General features: G+C 39.0%; 1 protein-coding gene across 5 annotated transcripts in view; it reads right to left on the bottom strand.

Annotated features, from left to right (window-relative positions):
* SLC4A4 (solute carrier family 4 member 4) overlaps window positions 1–19,601 on the bottom strand; it is a 295,337-nt gene that overhangs the window by 131,692 nt on the left and 144,044 nt on the right. For all 5 annotated transcript variants that reach the window (XM_024754102.1, XM_024754101.1, XM_024754105.1 and 2 more), the window contains exon 6: window positions 18,588–18,664. In XM_024754102.1, coding sequence (XP_024609870.1) covers window positions 18,588–18,664 — 77 coding nt within the window. The remainder of the gene's footprint in view (window positions 1–18,587; window positions 18,665–19,601) is intronic.

Genomic DNA, 19,601 nt, shown 5'->3' with positions numbered 1-19,601 from the left:
AGGCCCAGAGAAGCTAAAATTCATTCAAGGTCACACTCCCAGAATGGAGGCAGGGGCAGGACAGATGCCCTCGTCTACTCTGTTCCCACCACACCATTGGAACAGAAAATAATTAAAATAATAATCCATTAAAATACTTTTTTTTAAAAAAGCCATTGAGTGAAATTGTATAAATGCAGAAGTACCTTTCACTTAGCATATCCAATGTGGTAACAAAAATCAGCCTGTAAAACTAACAAGTAGACATAACTCTTAAGACCTGTCTGGGTGGGGTGCTTTAATATCTGATTACTTGGGGTCTAGTAAGAAAGTATCAATAAAATGTCCATCTCCAGAGAGACAACAGAGGCAAAACACACTATCTACTGACTTCCAAACGGCTGCTGGCAGTTCCCTGAGAATTCAATACTATCAGCTGGGAAGCATTTAAACCAGGTCCTTCCAGGGCTGGGATGTACAAGGGACCATATGGTCCCAGCAGAACACTTCAAACAGACAGCTGTATAGCTATAATTAAATCTGTAGTAGTCATGCTATTATTTATTTAGCAGATTTTTTTTAATGTACCCTTCACTGAGGTCTCTGAGAACACACACCAAATTAGAACAATAGAAAATACTGAAGAAGCAGAGAAAGAGAATCAAGGGGCTGACAAAGGAGCAGGCAACAGCTTTCCAAAAACTTCCGAGGTTCCTCATTTGTACCTGATGAGCTCTGACTGAGCACCCGGAGGTGATGGTCACTTTACTGACATGAGTAATGAACCCGAGGATCAGCTCACTCCTTTGGTCCATGGTACACTCCACTGCAAAGCTCTACCTCTTTCTGAATTTTGAATTTTTGAATCCCTATCTGCCATTCATTTGACATTCATCGAATCAGAAAATCTTAAAAGAACTCTAAGATGATCTAGTCCAATTTCCCCCCCAATAACTATATTCTTAACATCGAGTCATTTGCTTCTTCTTGAACATGACTGTGAAAGAAAAAAGCATTCAACTCAAGAATTAATTCAAATGTCACTTCTGCCCAATCCCCAGCCCCTGGCAGAACTCATTCTCCCTTCTCTGGTCTAAGATATCTACCACCCTATATTATTTACAGATTTGTCTCACAGTCTATAATCAGAATCCCTAAAAGGCAGAGACTGGATCCTATTCATTTTTGTAGTCCTGATCCATTATATAATACTTACTGCAAAGGAGGACTTCATAAATAACTTAGTGATGAAACTCTATTCCCTATCCAATTCTTACTTATATTAAAATAAAAACTGCTCCATGAAACAAGCACCCACAATCACAAGTTTATGTCTACAGCAACAGACGGTAAATCTGTTCTCTTTAACCGGAAGGCAAGCTTCATGAACTTTCTACCCCTCAAACCTTCTCATCTCTGAAAGTTATGGGTGAGGGACTTCCCTGGTGGTCCAGTGGGTAAGACTCCACGCTCCCAATGCAGGGGGCCCGGGTTCGATCCCCGGTCGAGGAACTAGATCCCACATGTATGCCGCAACTAAGATCCCACATGCCAAAACTAAACATGCCGCAATGAAGATCCCACGTGCAGCAACTAAGACCCAGTGCAGCCAAAATAAATAAATAAATAATTAAAAAAATAAAAGTTATAAGTGAGTTACTTCAATTATTCTTCTCAGGCTAGTGCCTAGGTAGCTCACCATCCTAGTTCCCATAACCACATCCCCTCAACTGTTTTTGAAAATGGACACCTTTGGGGATTCCCTGATGGTCCAGTGGTTAGGACCCCACAGTTTCACTGCTGAGGGCACGGGTTCAATCCCTGGTTGGGGAACTAAGATCCTGCAAGCCGCACAGCGTGGCCAAAAATGATAATAAAATAAATTTAAAAGAAAGAAAATGGACACCTTTGAAAAATCTGAATCTGATGAAAGTTGTAACCTTTCTGTCCAAATAAAGTAAGATTTTCCCCATCATTCACTTCACGTTTGAACTTACACAAGTGCACATTTATTCTTGCTAAATTCTTTATGGGTTCAGGCTGTCAAGATCATTCTCCATCGTGATTCTATCATTTAAAATTTAGATAGCTAACCATGTCCACTTTGTGTCCTCTGAGAATCTGACAAACATTGTATCTTAATCCAAATTGCTAATAAATCTGTTCAGTAGGACAGCTAAAAAGTGCCACGGCATTAGAAATTCCTTCTACATTTACATTGGTTATTAATTTATACACTTGAGTGCAATTATTCTCTAGCTGAGAACCCCTGATGGTCATAAGCTCTCAGTTCATCCTAGCGCTTACAACTATATCATCATGGACCCTATGGATGCCTTACTACAACCAAGTGGCCTGCTCAGAAAAGAAAATGTGATATATAAATATACTTGTGTTCTTCTATTTAATATATAGATCAATAACTTAGATCACAGGTTGGCAAACTTTTTCTCTGAAAAGCCAAATTAGGCTTCGCAGGCAAGATACAGTCTCTGTCATACGTTCTTGTTTTTTCAACAACCCTTTAAACTTAGCTTACCAACCATACAAAAACAGACTACCAGCAGGCTATGACCCCAAGCCATAGTTTGCCAGACATCATCTCTTCAACTTTGAAGCAAATGGCCTATTGGTGAAGACAAACATTTAACCAAAAATTAAAATGGGCGTTATTGCATGACAGCTGGGTTAGGCATCATGATGGAAAAGCATAACGTGCAACAAGAGTTTACAACAGCAGGCTCTCTAGCCTAAAACAGGGAAGGAATCCCAGGAGACTTCCCTGCAGAGGTGACCAGTACTGAGAAATAATGAGTGAACCCCAGTTGCCTGGGTAGGAAGAGCATTTCAGTCAGAGGAAACAGCATGTGCAAAGGGCCTGGGGCAGGAGAAAGACTGGCACATTAGTGGATCTGGAAGGACACGTGTGTGGTCAGAGTAAAGTCAGAGAACAAGACAGAGAGCCTTGCAAAAGGACTCTGGAGAGAGACATTAGGCAGGATAACACAGGGCTCTGATGCATGCACCCCAATGTTCACTGCATCGCTATCTGCAGTGGCCAGGACATGGAGGCAACCTAGATGTCTGTCGACAGAGGAGTGGAAGGAGAATATGTAGTGCGTATGTGCAGTGGAGTATTACTCAGCCATGGAAGGGAATGGAATAATGCCATCTGCAGCAACATGGATGGACCTAGAGATTGTCATACTGGGGGCAGTAGGTCGGACACAGAAAGACAAATATCATGTGATGCCACTTATACGTGGAATCTAAAAAGAAGGGTACAAAACAGAAGTAGAGTCACAGATGTAGAGGATAAACTTATGGTTACCAGAGGACAAGGCGGGGAGGGATGAATTGGAAGATCGGGATTAACATACACACACTACTATGTATAAAATAGATAACTAATAAGGACCTACTGTATAGCACAGGGAACTCTACTCAGTATTCTATAATGGCCTATATGGAAAAAGAATCTAAAAAAATGAGTGGAGATATATATATATATATATATGTGTGTATATATATATCTGATTCACTTTGCTGTACACCTGAAACTAACACAACATTTTAAATCAACTATACACCAATAAAAACTTAAAAAACAAACATGGGGCTCTGAAAGCCATGCTAAGGATAAGGATTCTGGGGTCACTGCAAAAATGATTTTAAGCCATGAGTGACACCCTCTGTACAGTCCTTCAGTGCAGAGCCTGTCTTATAACATCTCTATACCTCACAGCACTTTATCAGCTTCTACATTCAAAGATTTAAAAATCCCAATGGTTTGTATGAATGTAAAAATAATTCTTAACGTACTACTACAGAAGACGGGCTAGTAGCTTGTTACTTTCAGGAAAGAAGAGAGGAAATAGAAAACAACACCGCTGTAAAATCTTACCTGTATACTCCTACGGAGACTATTTAATATAGAATCATAAGATTTATTCTAATGAGAACTTTTAAATTCCCCAGTGTTCTATTTTGCTACTTTCTCTTGAATCACTCCCCAAATTACAAATATGTTGCCTCATTTATTTCACTTGCTCCATTTTCCCCTACTTTGTTTCATAGTTTATCCTATCTTGTATTCACAAGGAGGCAGGAGAAAGCAGGTGGGGAAAGGGAAGTAATATTTTTTAAGCACCTAATTAATCTGTGCCTGAAGTACTTCACATATATTACCTCTTTTTATTCTCAGGAGAACATGAAAGATGAGTTTTTTCTTTGATGAAAATCCTTTTCTCCTATTCTTTCCACACTGAGGTATTACAACTTGTGAGTTTAGATCAAGAAGGCACAGCTAAAATAAAGACAATATAGCCCATAGCATGTTCAGACCAGGATGGCACAGATTTAGAAATATACAAGCACAGGAGCATACAGCCCCTAGTATAACATTAGAGAAGAGAGAATCTTCTAAAAACTTTTTATTTTCATTTATTCTTGATTTTAATAAAACCTACATATTGTACTACTTCAGGACATCTTTGAAAAATGAAAAACAATACACAATTTTAAAAACTAGAAACCAAAATGTGACATGAATCAAGGTCTTTAAAAAGAACTAATTGCACTCCATTCCCTCAGCAGGACTTCATTTAGGGACTCCCACAAAGACAGGTGGGAATAAGAACAACATTGCCATCATCCCGCAAAAATCTCTTTATGACACATTTTTATGGATGTTTTCATAATGTCCTAATGAAAAGAGCTACTTACTCCCTGAGAATTCCACACTTTGAAAAAGAGTTTCACAACTATTTTAAGTAGTAGTTTCAATTGTTATCTTTCTAAACAAAGTCTTCCTCCAGAGTGAGTGCCTGGGGATGCCTTCTTAGAGACCGTAATTCAACAGGCAATGAATTATGCACCAAGTTTTTCTTCGAACAAAGCTTCAATGTGGAGGCTACTAATTGAAATGTCTCAAATTCCCTTTCCTTATTTCTCAGTGTCATAAATAAGCTGATATGGAAAACAGGCTTATCCATAAGTTTCATTTGAGAAACAATGAGTAATGCAGCCAAAGACACTACGAGAAGAGATAAACGTCTTTCATCTCTGACCAAAAGGTTTTTCTGAAACAAGTCATCCTAACAGATAGCTGGATTTCAGCTTGACTTGTTCCAATAATATACTTGGGTCTTTACCATAATGCAGTCCTTGGACTCAAAACTATAAGAAAAATGTAAAGTGAAACAGAGTTATAATAATGTATAGAGTACATATATACAATGGAATATTACTCAGCCATAAAAAAGAACGAAATAATGCCATTTGTAGCAACATGGATGGACTTAGAGGTTACTATACTAAGTGAAGAGAAAGACAAATATTATATGATATCACTTACATGTGGAATCTAAAATAATGATACAAGTGAACTTATGTACAAAACAGAAACAGACTCACAGACAGAAAACAAACTTATGATTATCAAAGGAGGAAAGATGGGGAGGGCTAAATTAGGAGTCTGGCATTAATAGATACACACTACTCTATACAAAATAGATAACCAACAAGGACCTACTATATAGAACAGGGAACTATATTCAATATCTTGTAAAAAAATAATAATGCATCGAACTAGTAAATTCTATAATAAATCACATTTAATGATAAATCCTTCCCAAGTCTGATTTGCCTTACTTCTAATTTCACACCATTTCATATCATACAAAATGAAGTAGCTCACATCTAAAAGTAGAATGTTGGACAGTACCTGATTTGAAATGTGCCATGCTTGGGAAAACTTAGCAATACCATGTCATCTTGCAATAGAACATCTTTCTGTGCTTGACAGTTGACTTTTCCAATATGTCCTTGTGATACACTACATTTTGTTTTAAACAAGTTAAAAAAAAAAGATTCAGAGTTTTCTCTAAGCTATGTCAATCCGCCAGGAAACTATGTTCATTGAGCTTTCAATTATGAGAAAAAATGTATAAATGGATTTTAACAAATGAAAGAGTAAACTATATTTCAAATGTTAGCATTCACATGATTGTTCCAGCTGAAAAAAAATTTTTTTAACACATGACATGGGCAAGAATGTTCATTTCAAGCAATTGATTAACCTAATGAAACACTCTATCAGTGCCCATGATAAGAAACAGTAATTTTTAAAGCTGCCAGAATTATAATCATAACTTATTTATATAACTTATTTATATATAATTTATATAACTATAAATTATAAGACTTTAACAATACTTTCAAAAATCACCCTTCTCTGAGAAATGCTCATAGTCACAGTCATTTTCTCAGCCTTTAAAAGAAGATTTTTTGAGAAAAAGGATAAGGAGAAGCTGATTCTCCCCAATTAGTCATTATTGTCATTACATCAGCAACTAACTTAAAAGACTCCTATCCCTCCCTCCACCCCAGACCCTCTGCTGTCCGGCCCCCCCACCCCAAAAGGAACATGAGACATACAAATAAAAAACAATAACAAACAAGTGAGTCCCTGTGAAGTGACAAACAGTAAGAGCTTAGATGGTGTTAGAATCTGAGACAGGTGTTAATTAACATGAGCCAGAATGTCCAAAGACACGTGTAAGGCAAAAGCAGCACTTGACTTAGGTCCTGAAGAAACGGTAGGAATCGGAAAAGTAGAGAGAAAAAGAGATATTTGGGTCCAGTGGAAACGTGCATGCAGTACCACTATTCATGGAAGGCCTGTAAGACACGTTTCATGAGAGCGCAGGCGGAGTACAGAAGAACACAAAACCCCAAAGAGCCAGATTAGCAACGTAAATCTGAGAAGCGAGGAATGACATCTAAAATGAAATTGACCTCCATCCTACCCAATCTTCCTGCAAAACAAAGCCAAAAATAACAAGCAGTAGTACATTTAAATAATGAAAATGACAGTGATAAATTAAGACTCGTATAATATTTAAAGTGTACTAATCACATTCCTTTTCACACGGAAACCCTGTGGAGAAGGCAGTTCAGACTGAATTATATATAAGACCTGTATTATGAGTCAGGTTCAGAGGAGTTAAGGTTTAACATGTTTACTTAAATCTTCAAAGCTATTCCTGTGATCAGCTTAAAGAAAAAGTTCAATAATAATTGCTTTTTCTTCCTACCAGAAAAAAAAAAAGTTACAATGATGTGTATTTATCAGACTTAATGACCTAGAAGTGAATATATATCTGTAGCAAGAACAAATACTGAACAAATACTGAACTGAACTGAACTTTCCCTTAACTGAAAGTTAAGGGACTATGGGGTGTTTCTCAAAGTTCAGGTAAAATTTTGTAAATCAAGTGAGTATCCACCATAGTCCGTGGACAAGTCAACAGGCTAATTAATCTAATCTACTTTTGCTAATTATACAGGTAACTCTAATTTAAAAATAAATTTTAATTGAAACCCTGTTGTATTTCATCAAATTTGGGGGATTACTGGCCATTATTCAAAGAATTTTAAAAGTCACAATATTTTCCATTTGTTGGATAAATCAAGTCATTCACTTGTATTGTTAATCTGCAGAAAGTTACATTCCAATTTATTTCACACATTTCCTACCTAACTCTTTCTCCAAGGAAGAATGCTTTATTTGGCTAAAGCTCTTATCTTCTGTTATTTACGTTCTCTAAAATGGAAAGATGCTTCTAAAATCCTTCGTTTCAAAATTGAGTTATGTGTAATGAGGTGGATGGACCTAGAGACTGTCATACAGAGTGAAGTAAGTCAGAAAAACAAATACCATATGCTAACACATATATATGGAATCTAAAAAAAAAAAAGTTCTGAAGAACCTAGGGGCAGGACAGGAATAAAGATGCAGATGTAGAGAATGGACTTGAGGGGGAAGGGTAAGCTGGGACAAAGTGAGAGAGTGACATGGACATATATACACTACTAAATGTAAAATAGCTAGCTAGTGGGAAGCAGCTACACAGGGAGATGAGTTCGGTGCTTTGTGACCACCTAGAGGGGTGGGATAGGGAGGGTGGGAGGGAGATGCAAGAGGGAGGAGATATGGGGATGTATGTATATGTATAGCTGATTCACTTTGTTATACAGCAGAAACTAACACACCATTGTAAAGCAGTTACACTCCAAATAAAGATGTTTTAAAAAATTAAAAAATTAAAAAACTAAAATAAAATAAAATCCCTTGCTTCTCTTTGATTGATGGTTCTAACCCACATAGTTATCTTGTCTTTCACTGACCTGCTGCAGTTTACTGTCAGCACCACAGTTTATTTGGTCTCTCCAGCTAGATATAAACTCACAATCTGAGACCATATTTTATGCTTTATTTTTATTATATCAGCCTCTTCTCATTGACCTCCACCAATACCACTCAGAGTATGGACACAAAACAAACAGTTGATTCACCAAGTCTTTTAATCACTGTGGCAGCAGAAACATCCAGTCACCATAAGACCCTTAAGAATTTTTTAATTGTTGGTTTATTTAATAACAATTCTGTAGATTAGCCTATTCAGAACGATGTGTGCCTCAAAGACAAACCTAAGGTCTAACTATTATTAACCTAACTATTAACTGGACACCTGGGGATTAGGACCTAAAAAAGACCATAATGCAAATAGGCAGAATTCACCATACTCATTAAGAGCACAGGCTCCAGGGCCAGAAAGCAGCTCTACCACTTAGATGCTATTTAACTTTGGAAAAAATTACTTAATGTCTTTGTGCCTCAAGTTTACCAATATATAAAACACGGTTGATAATACCAACCAAAGCACTAGTGTGAAAAAGTGTCCAATGTATGTTAGTCATTATTACTTATTCTTTATAAAAGAACAGGCTCAATACTTTCAGAGCCACTGAATGATCAACAGTGCCGCTAATACTGAACTTACAATGGCGTCCTCTAAAATTACTTGGGTTAGTTTCTAGCCTCTTGTATGCATATGCATAGAACACTGATAAGGCAGTAATGTCGACTGGGTATGATTAACCACTGGCTTTCGGATTGCAGAAAAAATTACTGCTACCATTTTAACATGGTGGCAGAGAAAACGGAAGTATGATTGTTTTCACTTCAGTTCAGTTCTAGGGAGTGAAACCAGACGATTGGTGGTAACAACAGGAGAAATCAGTAAGCTCTGCTGGCGACTGATAAGGTCATGAGATTCTACAGAGGCAAATAAATCAACTAGCCACTGGATCAATCAGACAAGTGACGTGGAAACAGGAGGAAGTCCTTCTCTTTCTGAAGAAGAGCAAGGAAAACTTCCTCCCATGGCTTGGCCTCTTCATAACTCTACTCTGCAGAGACTCCCTGTTGCAAGGGAAGTAGGGAAGCAGAAAAATCTGCAAATATCTCCCAACATGTAATTAATGGTTCGCTGATCTTTTTATCAATTATCCTAGATGAAACACTCCATCAAAGTTCCTAATAAAGGTATAAACTTTTCATTTAACTAACTTTACAGTATGTACGTAAGTTCACTTAGAATTCTCTTGAGGGTGGAGGACTGGGGAGGAAGGAGATGCAGGGCCAAGCTGCAAATGTGCTGGATAGTGCTTCAAAGAGAACACTTGTCCAACTCTTCTTGTGATTTTCCTTTTTGTTCCAAATGCTGACCACCAAGAAGGGCTCTTAAGAGGAAGCCATTTTTGGTTGCCAAGGAAATTCTCACAAAGCCAAAGGATTTCTCTCAGAGCTGAGAACAGCCTCTCCTTAAGCAGAAGCAATCAGAAACATACAGGTGGCCAAGTCTACGACCACTGGACTTTTCACCTCCTTACCTCAGAATATAGGCAGATTAGCCAGCTCAGAGATCCAATTAGACCAGGAGAATAAACCCAGTTTTAGCCTTGATATTTTAAGCTTCTGAAAAAAGCCCCCAAAGTGAGCTGGGAGGCAGATGCTAGTGACTGTGATTCTTTTCACGTTAACTGAGTTGCTAAGCTTTTAGTGGAATGAATCAGAAAGGAGAAACTCAAATCTGACTGGCAAACAGTATTCTAGCAGTGGAGGAGGATTAATTAAAGTGTTTAAAAGACCTAGGACACAAATTGATATAATCTTTTGAGGAGGTAATTGGCAATACATGGTGACCCAGCAATTGCACTTACAAAATTTCTCCTTCAGAAATACTCATGAAAGAATGCAAAAAAAAAAAAAAAAAGTTACAATGAGGGCATTTCTTAAAGGCCTGTTTGTCTAACTGCAAAGAAATGAAAATAAGTAACTATCTATTAATAGAAGACCATTTAAATAAAATATGATTCATGTATACCATATAGCCTTCAAGGAAAATAAGGTAGATATCTGTGGTATTGTTAGTTTTTTTAAAAATCCAGGGGCTTCCCTGGTGGCGCAGTGGTTGAGAGTCCGCCTGCCGATGCGGGGGACGTGGGTTCGTGCCCCGGTCTGGGAGGATCCCACGTGCCGCGGAGCGGCTGGGCCTGTGGGCCATGGCCGCTGAGCCTGCGCGTCCGGAGCCTGTGCTCCGCAGCGGGAGAGGCCACAACAGTGAGAGGCCCGCGTACCGCAGAAAAAAAAAAAAAAAAAAAAATCCAGTTGCAGAACAATATGATCCCATTTGTATTTTATATAAATATATACATTTTTATGCATAGAAAAAGTCTAGAAGACTACATCAACCTGCTAATAGTAGTTATATTGAGGGTGAGAATTTGTGAACTTTCACTTTCTGTTTTATTCATTTTTCCTTTGTTTGAATTTTTACAGCAATTTTGTATAATTATGAATCAGAAAAAACTAAAGTTTAAAAAACGTCATAGATAATAAAATGTTACTACAGAAAGTAAAGAATTAGTTCATGTTTATAGTTAGAATTATTAAAAAGGTTTTTAATCATGCCCTTAGGGTGTTTACCACAGGTGCTGCTGCTTTCCGGTTTGCCACTTCTAAGGGGAAAAAAGTGGTTTTTTTTTTTTAAATGAAGTTCTGGTCAGAGGTAGGTAACGTGTGACATGAGGGCAGACATCCATTAAAGATAATTGTTGATGGCATTCTACTACTCTCTGCAATCTATTCTAAGTATATTTATGGTATTGGGATACAGGCAGACTGCTACATACTAGAAAGAGAAAAAAGTGACATCAAACATAAATCATGCTAGATAAGACATGCCATTTAAGACATGTAAACCCTGCAATCTCTTATGCTAAATGTTGAATACCAAACACCGTGCGGTGCTCCTGGAGTTCGATTTTCCCAGGTACCGGTGAGAGTGTGGCTCAGGACCCCATGGGGCGGTTCTGTCCTCCACCTACACATTCCGATGCCCCTTTTGGAACAATAAGGACTAAGACACTTGTCACTGTTCCTTAGAGAGACCTCTGGTGAGGGTTTCATGAGTCATGACATCAAAAAGAGAACTGCAGGTAACAGATATAATCACTCAAAAGCTCAATCTCACTACTCTTGGTGACCTACATCCATTTCTAGTGCATTAAAATATTTTAATTTTTAATAATATTAATTAAATAATTATTAATTCTAACTAATAGTGCATGGAAAATATTTTAACTCGGAAACTCATTTTCTTTCTTACAATACTTCAGTGGAACAGAAGAGCTCCCTTTGCCGACAGGAATGAGGTCTTGACATCTATGTCAAACACATTAAGAAATTGGCTATTGGGTCTGTTGAGCTGTTTAATGCACTGCGGTGCTCATCCAATGTTTAATTATAGGAACAACACCAGATGATCCAAAACATTAGCAAATTCCTCTATCTCATCACACGCTATCCCCAGTGATCTTTTTTCAGTGTAAATCACAACACACAACTCTCCAGGTAGAACTCCTAAAATAGTGTCTCACTGAACATAGAATAAAATTAAAAGGTCCCCCTGGGGCTTCCCGGGTGGCGCAGCGGTTGAGAGTCCACCTGCCGATGCAGGGGACACGGGTTCGTGCCCCGGTCTGGGAGTATCCCACATGCCGCGAAGCAGCCGGGCCCGTGAGCCAAGGCCGCTGAGCCTGTGAGTCCGGAGCCTGTGCTCCGCAATGGGAGAGGCCACAACAGTGAGAAGCCCAAGTACCGTGCAAAAAAAAAAAAAAGGGTCCCCTGCATGAAAAGGTCACGTGGCCTTATGTACCTCTGCATACCTGCTACCCCTGCTCCAGCCACTCTGGATTTTTTTTTCCTTCTTCCTCTGTTATGAATATACCTTATTTATTCCTGCCTCAAGGCTATACTCTTGCTTTTTGTTCAGCCTAGAAACCTCTTCCCCCAGACTGTCTCTTCTCTGGTTAATCTTCTTATCTAAACCAGCTTTCCTGTACCTCTCCACATTATCCTACTGTATTTTCTAAATAACAACTATCATTGTGTAAAATTAACCTATTCATTTGTTTACTTGTTTTTTTTGTTTACTGTCTATCTGTTCCCAAAAGCACGGAAGCTCCTTGAGTCCAAAGATTTATCTGTCTCATTCACCTCTGGAACCCTAGCACCAAGAACGCCTTCTAGTACAGAATATACTCTTTAAATGAATGAATGAATTCAAATCATAGCAGCCTACAGTTATGGGGTGATTTAGAAGTTAACATTTGTTGCAGCTTGTTTTAAATTTTACATGGTTCTAAGTTTTACAAAAGACTCCTGAAACACCTGAAAACACAAGACAGAGCTTAGATTACCTGAGATAAGTTAGACAGAGCTTAGATTACCTGAGATAAGTTTATCTCCCTTCACTTTCAAGCTGACACAAAACCTGTTTTTAAATGAAGGCTAGTTTTCTGTTCCAGATAAATGGCTTTCACAGGAAGTATATCATTATGAAAATGGTAAAATTCAATGAGCAATTTCAACTGAGACCCAGGTCTAAGAACACAGGTTCTTGGAAATCACTATGAGTATCAGTGTTTTCAAACTCTATTAATAAGTATTGGTTGTGAATTCTTTAAAAATATAGGAGGGCTTCCCTGGTGGCGCAGTGGTTGAGAGTCCACCTGCTGATGCAGGGGACACAGGCTTGTGCCCCGGTCCCGGAAGATCCCACATGCCGTGGAGCGGCTGGGCCCGTGAGCCATGGCCGCTGAGCCTGCGCGTCTGGAGCCTGTGCTCCGCAACAGGAGAGGCCACAACAGTGAGGAGCCTGCGTACCGCAAAAGCAAAAAAAAAAAAAAAAAAAAAAAAAAAAGGAATATGGGAGAGAGCATAAGGTGGGAGGAGGACCCTACAAAAAGTCAAATTTCTTATACAAAGGGAAAAGGAAGGACAAGGCAGTTTTGTTAACCATCTAAGCAGCAAGCTAACCCCCTTGGAGCGGGGCTCCACAGATAACCACTGCAATGGCTTCACCAGTTCCCATCAAGGACTCCTGGCCAAAGGAAAGCTGTAGCCACTGAACCACAGTTACCAGTTGCAGTCACCAATACTGCAGTGACTAAGGACACCTAACGACTGTAACCTCCTCCTCAACAACATGCCTTTCTTATCAGGTTTTCACAGATGTGGTTCCATCTGGATCTTTCCTGACACAGCAGTGTTTCAGCAGGCCCTGAAAAGATGCTAAAAACAAGTATCATAACCTCAGCAAATACGAGCCTTTCTCTGCCACTGCGTCTTCTCTGAGTAATGGAGTGAGACCACTCGGTGACCAATGCCAATCGGAGGGTTTTCTGGCTGAGCCGTGAAAAAGAAAAGCAGGTGCTATTGTACTCTTCCATCACTGTGAATATGACATAGCTATGAATGCTAAGGGAAGCTGTATGTGAGCCTCAGGATGAAAATCAAAACGATGAAAAAGTCATCTCAGCTGAATTTAGTTGACTCACTCCTGTATTACACACATGTAAGAAAAGGATTAGGAGGTCGTACAATCACAAAATGTTTCTTTCTAGATTTCACTGTAAGGTAGTCATGGCTGAGCAGTTTCAAACTTCTACATGGATTACTGATTTCATCCTCTTACTCTCTGACAAAAATATTTAAATTTAGGTCTATCTCTACAAAAGACCAAGATTTCAAAAATAGATATTGAGACAACCAAGTATATTTAAAGATAACAGGCAACAGATAGTGTGAAAAATGATTACCATACACTTTAGAAATTAACCTTAGGCCAAATTCCACCAGGACACCAATGGATAGGTTCTCCGATAAGCTGGCTAAATAACGAGTATCAGGGAAGTGACAACCAGATAAAAAGTTACAAGGTTATATAAGTGCAAATGTCTCTCTAAGAATCTTCAAGGGATTTCTACATTTACTGCATTCACTACAGTCTACAGACTGCAATTTCACTTAAGGTTGGTCATATAATTGTGAGATGGTATTACATTATTGATAATCTTTTTTTTTTTTTTGCAGTACGCGGGCCTCTCACTGTTGCGGCCTCTCCCGTTGCGGAGCACAGGCTCCGGACACGCAGGCTCAGCGGCCATGGCTCACGGGCCCAGCCGCTCCGCGGCATGTGGGATCTTCCCGGACTGGGGCATGAACCCGTGTCCCCTGCATCGGCAGGTGGACTCTCAACCACTGTGCCACCAGGGAAGCCCTATTGATAATCTTGAAAAGAAAAAAGAGCCCCTTTAAAAAAGTCATTGTACCACTGAGCACAGTATTTCCTCCAAAGAGTTAAAGCTATGAGGTAAAATAATAAGATTTTCTTATCCTCATAGCTGATTCCATACTCACATGAAAAGTAGAACTAACCCACTGCATTTGATAAGCACCCGTGGCAGTTGTAAATTTTTTCAAGCACAGAAAAGAAATAAAAGGTGATAGAAAAACAAATCAATCTAAGGTAATTGGGGAAGATAACTGGATAAAGAAGAAAAAAAATCCTCCATAGCAACAAAATAGAGGAGATTATTTATGTCCATTTACAAGTAGATGAGCTCCAGATGTATTTTCTAAAAAATCTACTTCTCCCCGGGTGTTTTTTTGCTTAATAAATATAACATCCAAGTTGGAATACTGTTGAAGCATTGAATCACCTAAATTTTGGCGATGCTCTTTCTTCTGCTGTTAACTATTTTGAGCTATTTCTCAATAAAGCAGCCGCTACTGAAATCATAAGTACATAGGCTTGGCACAGCCAGAGAGAGAAAGTGCAGTCCACGGATTTGTTTCTTCTGTTTTCCCAAAACAGAATCTTATAAAAAACATGCCCTCAAATTTTGTCACTATGTAGCTGTCAGAAAGAGAAATTCTGCTCCTCTTCATATCTCTGAACATGAAACCCATTTCTTGTGCTACTGGGAAGTTATACAGCTCCAGGAAGTCGTGAGGCACCATCGCAACTATTCGAATTGTATCCAGGCAGAATAATCAATCAGAAAACTTCAGTTCCCGTTGGATGGAAGTTTCTTGGGCCAACTTGGAAAAGCATACAGAACAAGTTTGACTACTGCCAAGATCATTTCCAGGACATTGGCTAATTAATTATAAAAGCTTTTTCAAAACAAATTTGAGCCTGGCAACCTTTTTTCCCTACCCAGACAGAGAAAAAAACAGGTTAAAAAAGAAAAGCCCCAGTTTATTGTGTGTGTGTGTGTTTTGGGGTTTTTTTTGCCATGGCTTCATCTTCTTAGCAAGCCCATTTTCTTCTTCTCACCCGAAAATGATCAAGGAGCTTTTGTATTTGAAGTTAATAAAATTGTTAAGTATAGAAACAGGAAATAATTAGTTTGAATTTGTACTCTACCTTTAGTTATAGAGGAGATGAATGGGTCGATTACAAAGCTTCTCTTCAAACTTTTTGGTGGGAAGCAAAGAATGGAGTTTCTTTCTCTTTGGAGGAATGAAGGGCTCATTGGATGAGCTATGCCTATTGTATTAGATAAATGAAGATGGACAGTCGCTCTTGTAATGATATACTCATCAACTACATCTTCTGGCTTTGAAAACAAAAAGAACAAACCTCCTGAATCAAATCTTCCTGGTTTCATCTTCACATGAACCTTGATGAATATGAGATGTCGGTGACAGGCATCAGAGATTCTGGTTTTAAGGACCACAAAGGCTTTATAGTGTTGACTTAAAAAATGCACAATGTGAGAGTTGCGAGTTAAGTTTTATCTGGGGCACAATGAGGACTGCAGCCCGGGAGACAGCAGTTTCAGATAACGCTGAGAAACTGCTCCAAGGAGGCAGGGGGAGGAGCCAGGATATATAAGAGTTTTGCGACAAAGGGCAGGCAGTCTGAACATCACAAGATTACTGTTAATTAAAGAAAACCAGACATCTCAAGTTAAGGAATTTAGCACTTTTCTATATATGGGAAGATGCAAGAGTCAGAGCTCACTGAAATCATTCCTTTGATATGCACCTCAGCTATCTGGGGCCAGGATCCTGTTTTTTCACATCCTGAGTTTCCTCAGGACTCACCTTAGGGAGTCTGTTGGCTGCTAGATGGCAGGTGTTCTTTTCAGCCCTGAGTTTCCTCAGGGCTCACCGGCTCACGATGGAGAGCTGCAATCCTTGATGACTGTGACATCCTTTGTTTATTAATATGGCACGAAATATTCCATTTATAAATACCCCATTCCATTTATAAATACTCCATTTATCAATAGCAAAATCAACACCCTAAATCATAATGTTCTAACTATTTCTTCTAACACTGGAATCACAATCTCATGTAATACACATCATAAGTCATCAAATTTCTTCTGCATGTGCTCAGATATGAAGACACCCAAGAAGGTAAGAAATTTCTCTCAGCATTTACCAGCGGCAATTGACAAACTCCTGACAAGAACTGTCCCCAGTAAAAGAAGCCTTCCTGAAAAAGTGTCAACCAGATATTCCTGACTCTGCCTTATCCAAGCCCCTGGCAAATCTCACGATCAGAATGTCGTTTGGTAAATGCTGTATGGAGCCAAAATGTACAAAATAGTTTTGAGGAAAATTCTCAACAAGTCCTAGTGGACTGAGGTTTCCCTTTCACTACTGGTATGAGCCTGCCAATGAATCCAATATTTAAATGATCTTCTCAGAAGCCACTGCAATGAGAAGCCCTCGCACCACAACGAAGAGTAGCGCCCACTCGCCACGACTAGAGAAAGCCCACACGCAGCAACGAAGACCCAATGCAGCCAAAATTAAATAAAATTTAAAAATTTATTTAAAAAAAAATAAATTAAATAAAGGGTTTCCCTGGTGGTGCAGTGGTTGAGAGTCCGCCTGCTGATGCAGGGGACACGGGTTCGTGCCCCAGTCCGGGAAGATCCCATATGCCGTGGAGTGGCTGGGCCCGTGAGTCATGGCCACTGAGCCTGTGTGTCCGGAGCCTGTGCTCCGCAACGGGAGAGGCCACAACAGTGAGAGGCTCGCATAACGCAAAAAAAAAACCCAAAAAAAACCAAAAACACATTTCTTTAAAAATAAAATAAAAAATAAAAGTGAATGTAAACTGCCTCCAGGAAGCAATAAATAAATAAATGATCTTCTCCCACAGTATTTCAAGAGGTAGGCCAATGGTAGAGAGGAGAGCTAGCCATATTAGCATTTAAGGTGGGGGGGGGGCAGCTGTAAAAGTCAAGAATTAATCTCAGTGCAGAGGTGGAGGTAATTAAGCCAAACCAAAGCAGAGTCTCTCTTCTGGGAAACACATGTAAGTTATGATGAGAAAGATTACACCAGATTTCAGAGAATCTTAAAAGTCCGGATAGTCTGAACTTCACTTGATATAAGCCATTATAAGCTTTTGATCCAGGGGAGAAATATAAGAGCAATGATATGAAAAGTGTATTGAATTGGGAGAAAATGGGGACAGGATTAATTCCCAAGGCTTTTCTAGCAATCTGTTCTGAGATAATGAAGGCCCTACTAGGGTGCTGTTGTTTAGAAGGAGAAGGAAGAAAGAATCCAAAAGCCATTTCACAAGAAAGAACATAATTTCACCTTCCCTGCACTTTTGAGAGTTCACCAAGGTCTAAAAAACCTCTGTCAGTTAAAGAAGAACATTGTTGTAAACAAGGCTTCACTGTCTTAGAAATATATAATTCAGATTTCTTTATTCAGGTAGAATTTTCAACCAATTAGTCCAAATAACTCATTTCATTTTTTAATGTAAAGTGCAAAATTATACCCACTCACCATTTTCTACTAGTTTCAAGCCCAGATACCCACCCAACTAGGAAAATGGACCAGTTTCTACCATATTCTTTTTAAAAGAAAGCAAATCGAGATTCAAAACCTAATTACTTTTCATTGCAAATAGGTTACTTCCTATATGCTTTAATAGACAAACATACAGCTAACAAGACTGTCATTACCTTTGCCTGAAATATCCCCTCAAAGTTAACAACTGCCAGCATTTCCTAGCCCTTTACAGTTTACCAAACCAGTTTTTTCCACAAATCATCTTATTTAACCATCACAATAAACTTGAGGTAGGAATTAGTATTACTATTTTAAAGCTAAGAGAACTGTAGCTCCAAGATTTAAACTGCCCAAGTGAATTCATCTATAAGAGCTGGAGTAGACTCTTATCTTCTGGACTTCAAATCCCTTCACACACTGCTTCCCCTTCCCTCAGAGAAAGTGAAAAAAACAAAACAAAACAAAACAATCTACACATGTTGGTTCATTTTAAGTTAGAGGACCATCATTTCTAATCTTCTCCCAGCATCTTCTAGATATACATTTAGTCTTACATTTCAAACAAGCAGAATTCTTTGCTTACCTGGTCCTTCTCTGGTTTATCAGAGATGTCATTCAGACTGGAAGAAGTCAGATTCCTGTGGGCCATGGCTGGGCTACCTGGAAAAACAGAAGTGAACCCTAATTAAAGACTTCTTGTTAACAACACAAAGAGTTTGGTTGTACATTTCATGACCACTAGTAGATGACGATGGGAATGGTGATGATGTTTAAGCTACATTAGGATTCTCCTGAACAGGTTTCCAGAGTTGAAAAGTTAGTTTAGAGCACTAACATGGTTAAATGAAAAATGTATAAAATCCCATATACTTTCTTTAAGTCTTCTGGCTCCATTTCAAGATAAGTTAAACTTTCAAAGAAATGTGTAAAACAATAAGCATAAAAATAAACTCACTCCTGTTTTTGGTTTGCCTTTTGTTACGGCCCTTTACACACATCCTAATCTACCTATTTCTATTGCCTATAGAGATGGGCTTTTTCCTCCTCTCAGTAGAGCCAGCGCCAGGGGAAAAAAAGGCCTGGACCTCCTCTCCCCCAGCCTCTGCAGTCCTTCCTAGGGCACCAGTTGCTCTGATCAACCCAAAAAGCCATCTGCACTCCATTCTCTGCCTAACACTTTGATCAAGAATATTTCTCCGTAGTGGGCATCTGATCCAGAATCCCCATTCTTTGCCTCAAAGCAGTGTTATCACAGCCCCCCTTATTTCCTGCATTCCCATTTGCCAGACTAAAGTAAGTGTATCCCTTCTTCCCCTTAACACGTCTAACTTCTTATTAAAGTCAAGCGATGGATCTCATCAGGAATACTCCATGGGAACCAAGCTCCCCCCGGCTGTAAAGCTGCCGTAGGTAAAATCCATTGGCAATCCAGCCAGTGACTTCAGACATGGTTATATGAGAACAGAGAGGAGGGACATCTAGAAGAGGGATAGACCATTTTCAAATAGACTGGTTAATCAACAAAATACTGAGCTTTCATTCTGCAGGTGAACCTGAAATTTCCAGGCTTACTAAGCAAAAGATTTATTCTTCAAAG

The sequence above is a fragment of the Neophocaena asiaeorientalis genome, unplaced genomic scaffold (genome assembly GCF_003031525.2).
Source record: "Neophocaena asiaeorientalis asiaeorientalis breed wild unplaced genomic scaffold, Neophocaena_asiaeorientalis_V1.1 scaffold148, whole genome shotgun sequence".
NCBI lineage: Eukaryota > Metazoa > Chordata > Mammalia > Artiodactyla > Phocoenidae > Neophocaena > Neophocaena asiaeorientalis.
This window is presented reverse-complemented; position numbering and strand designations above follow the sequence as displayed.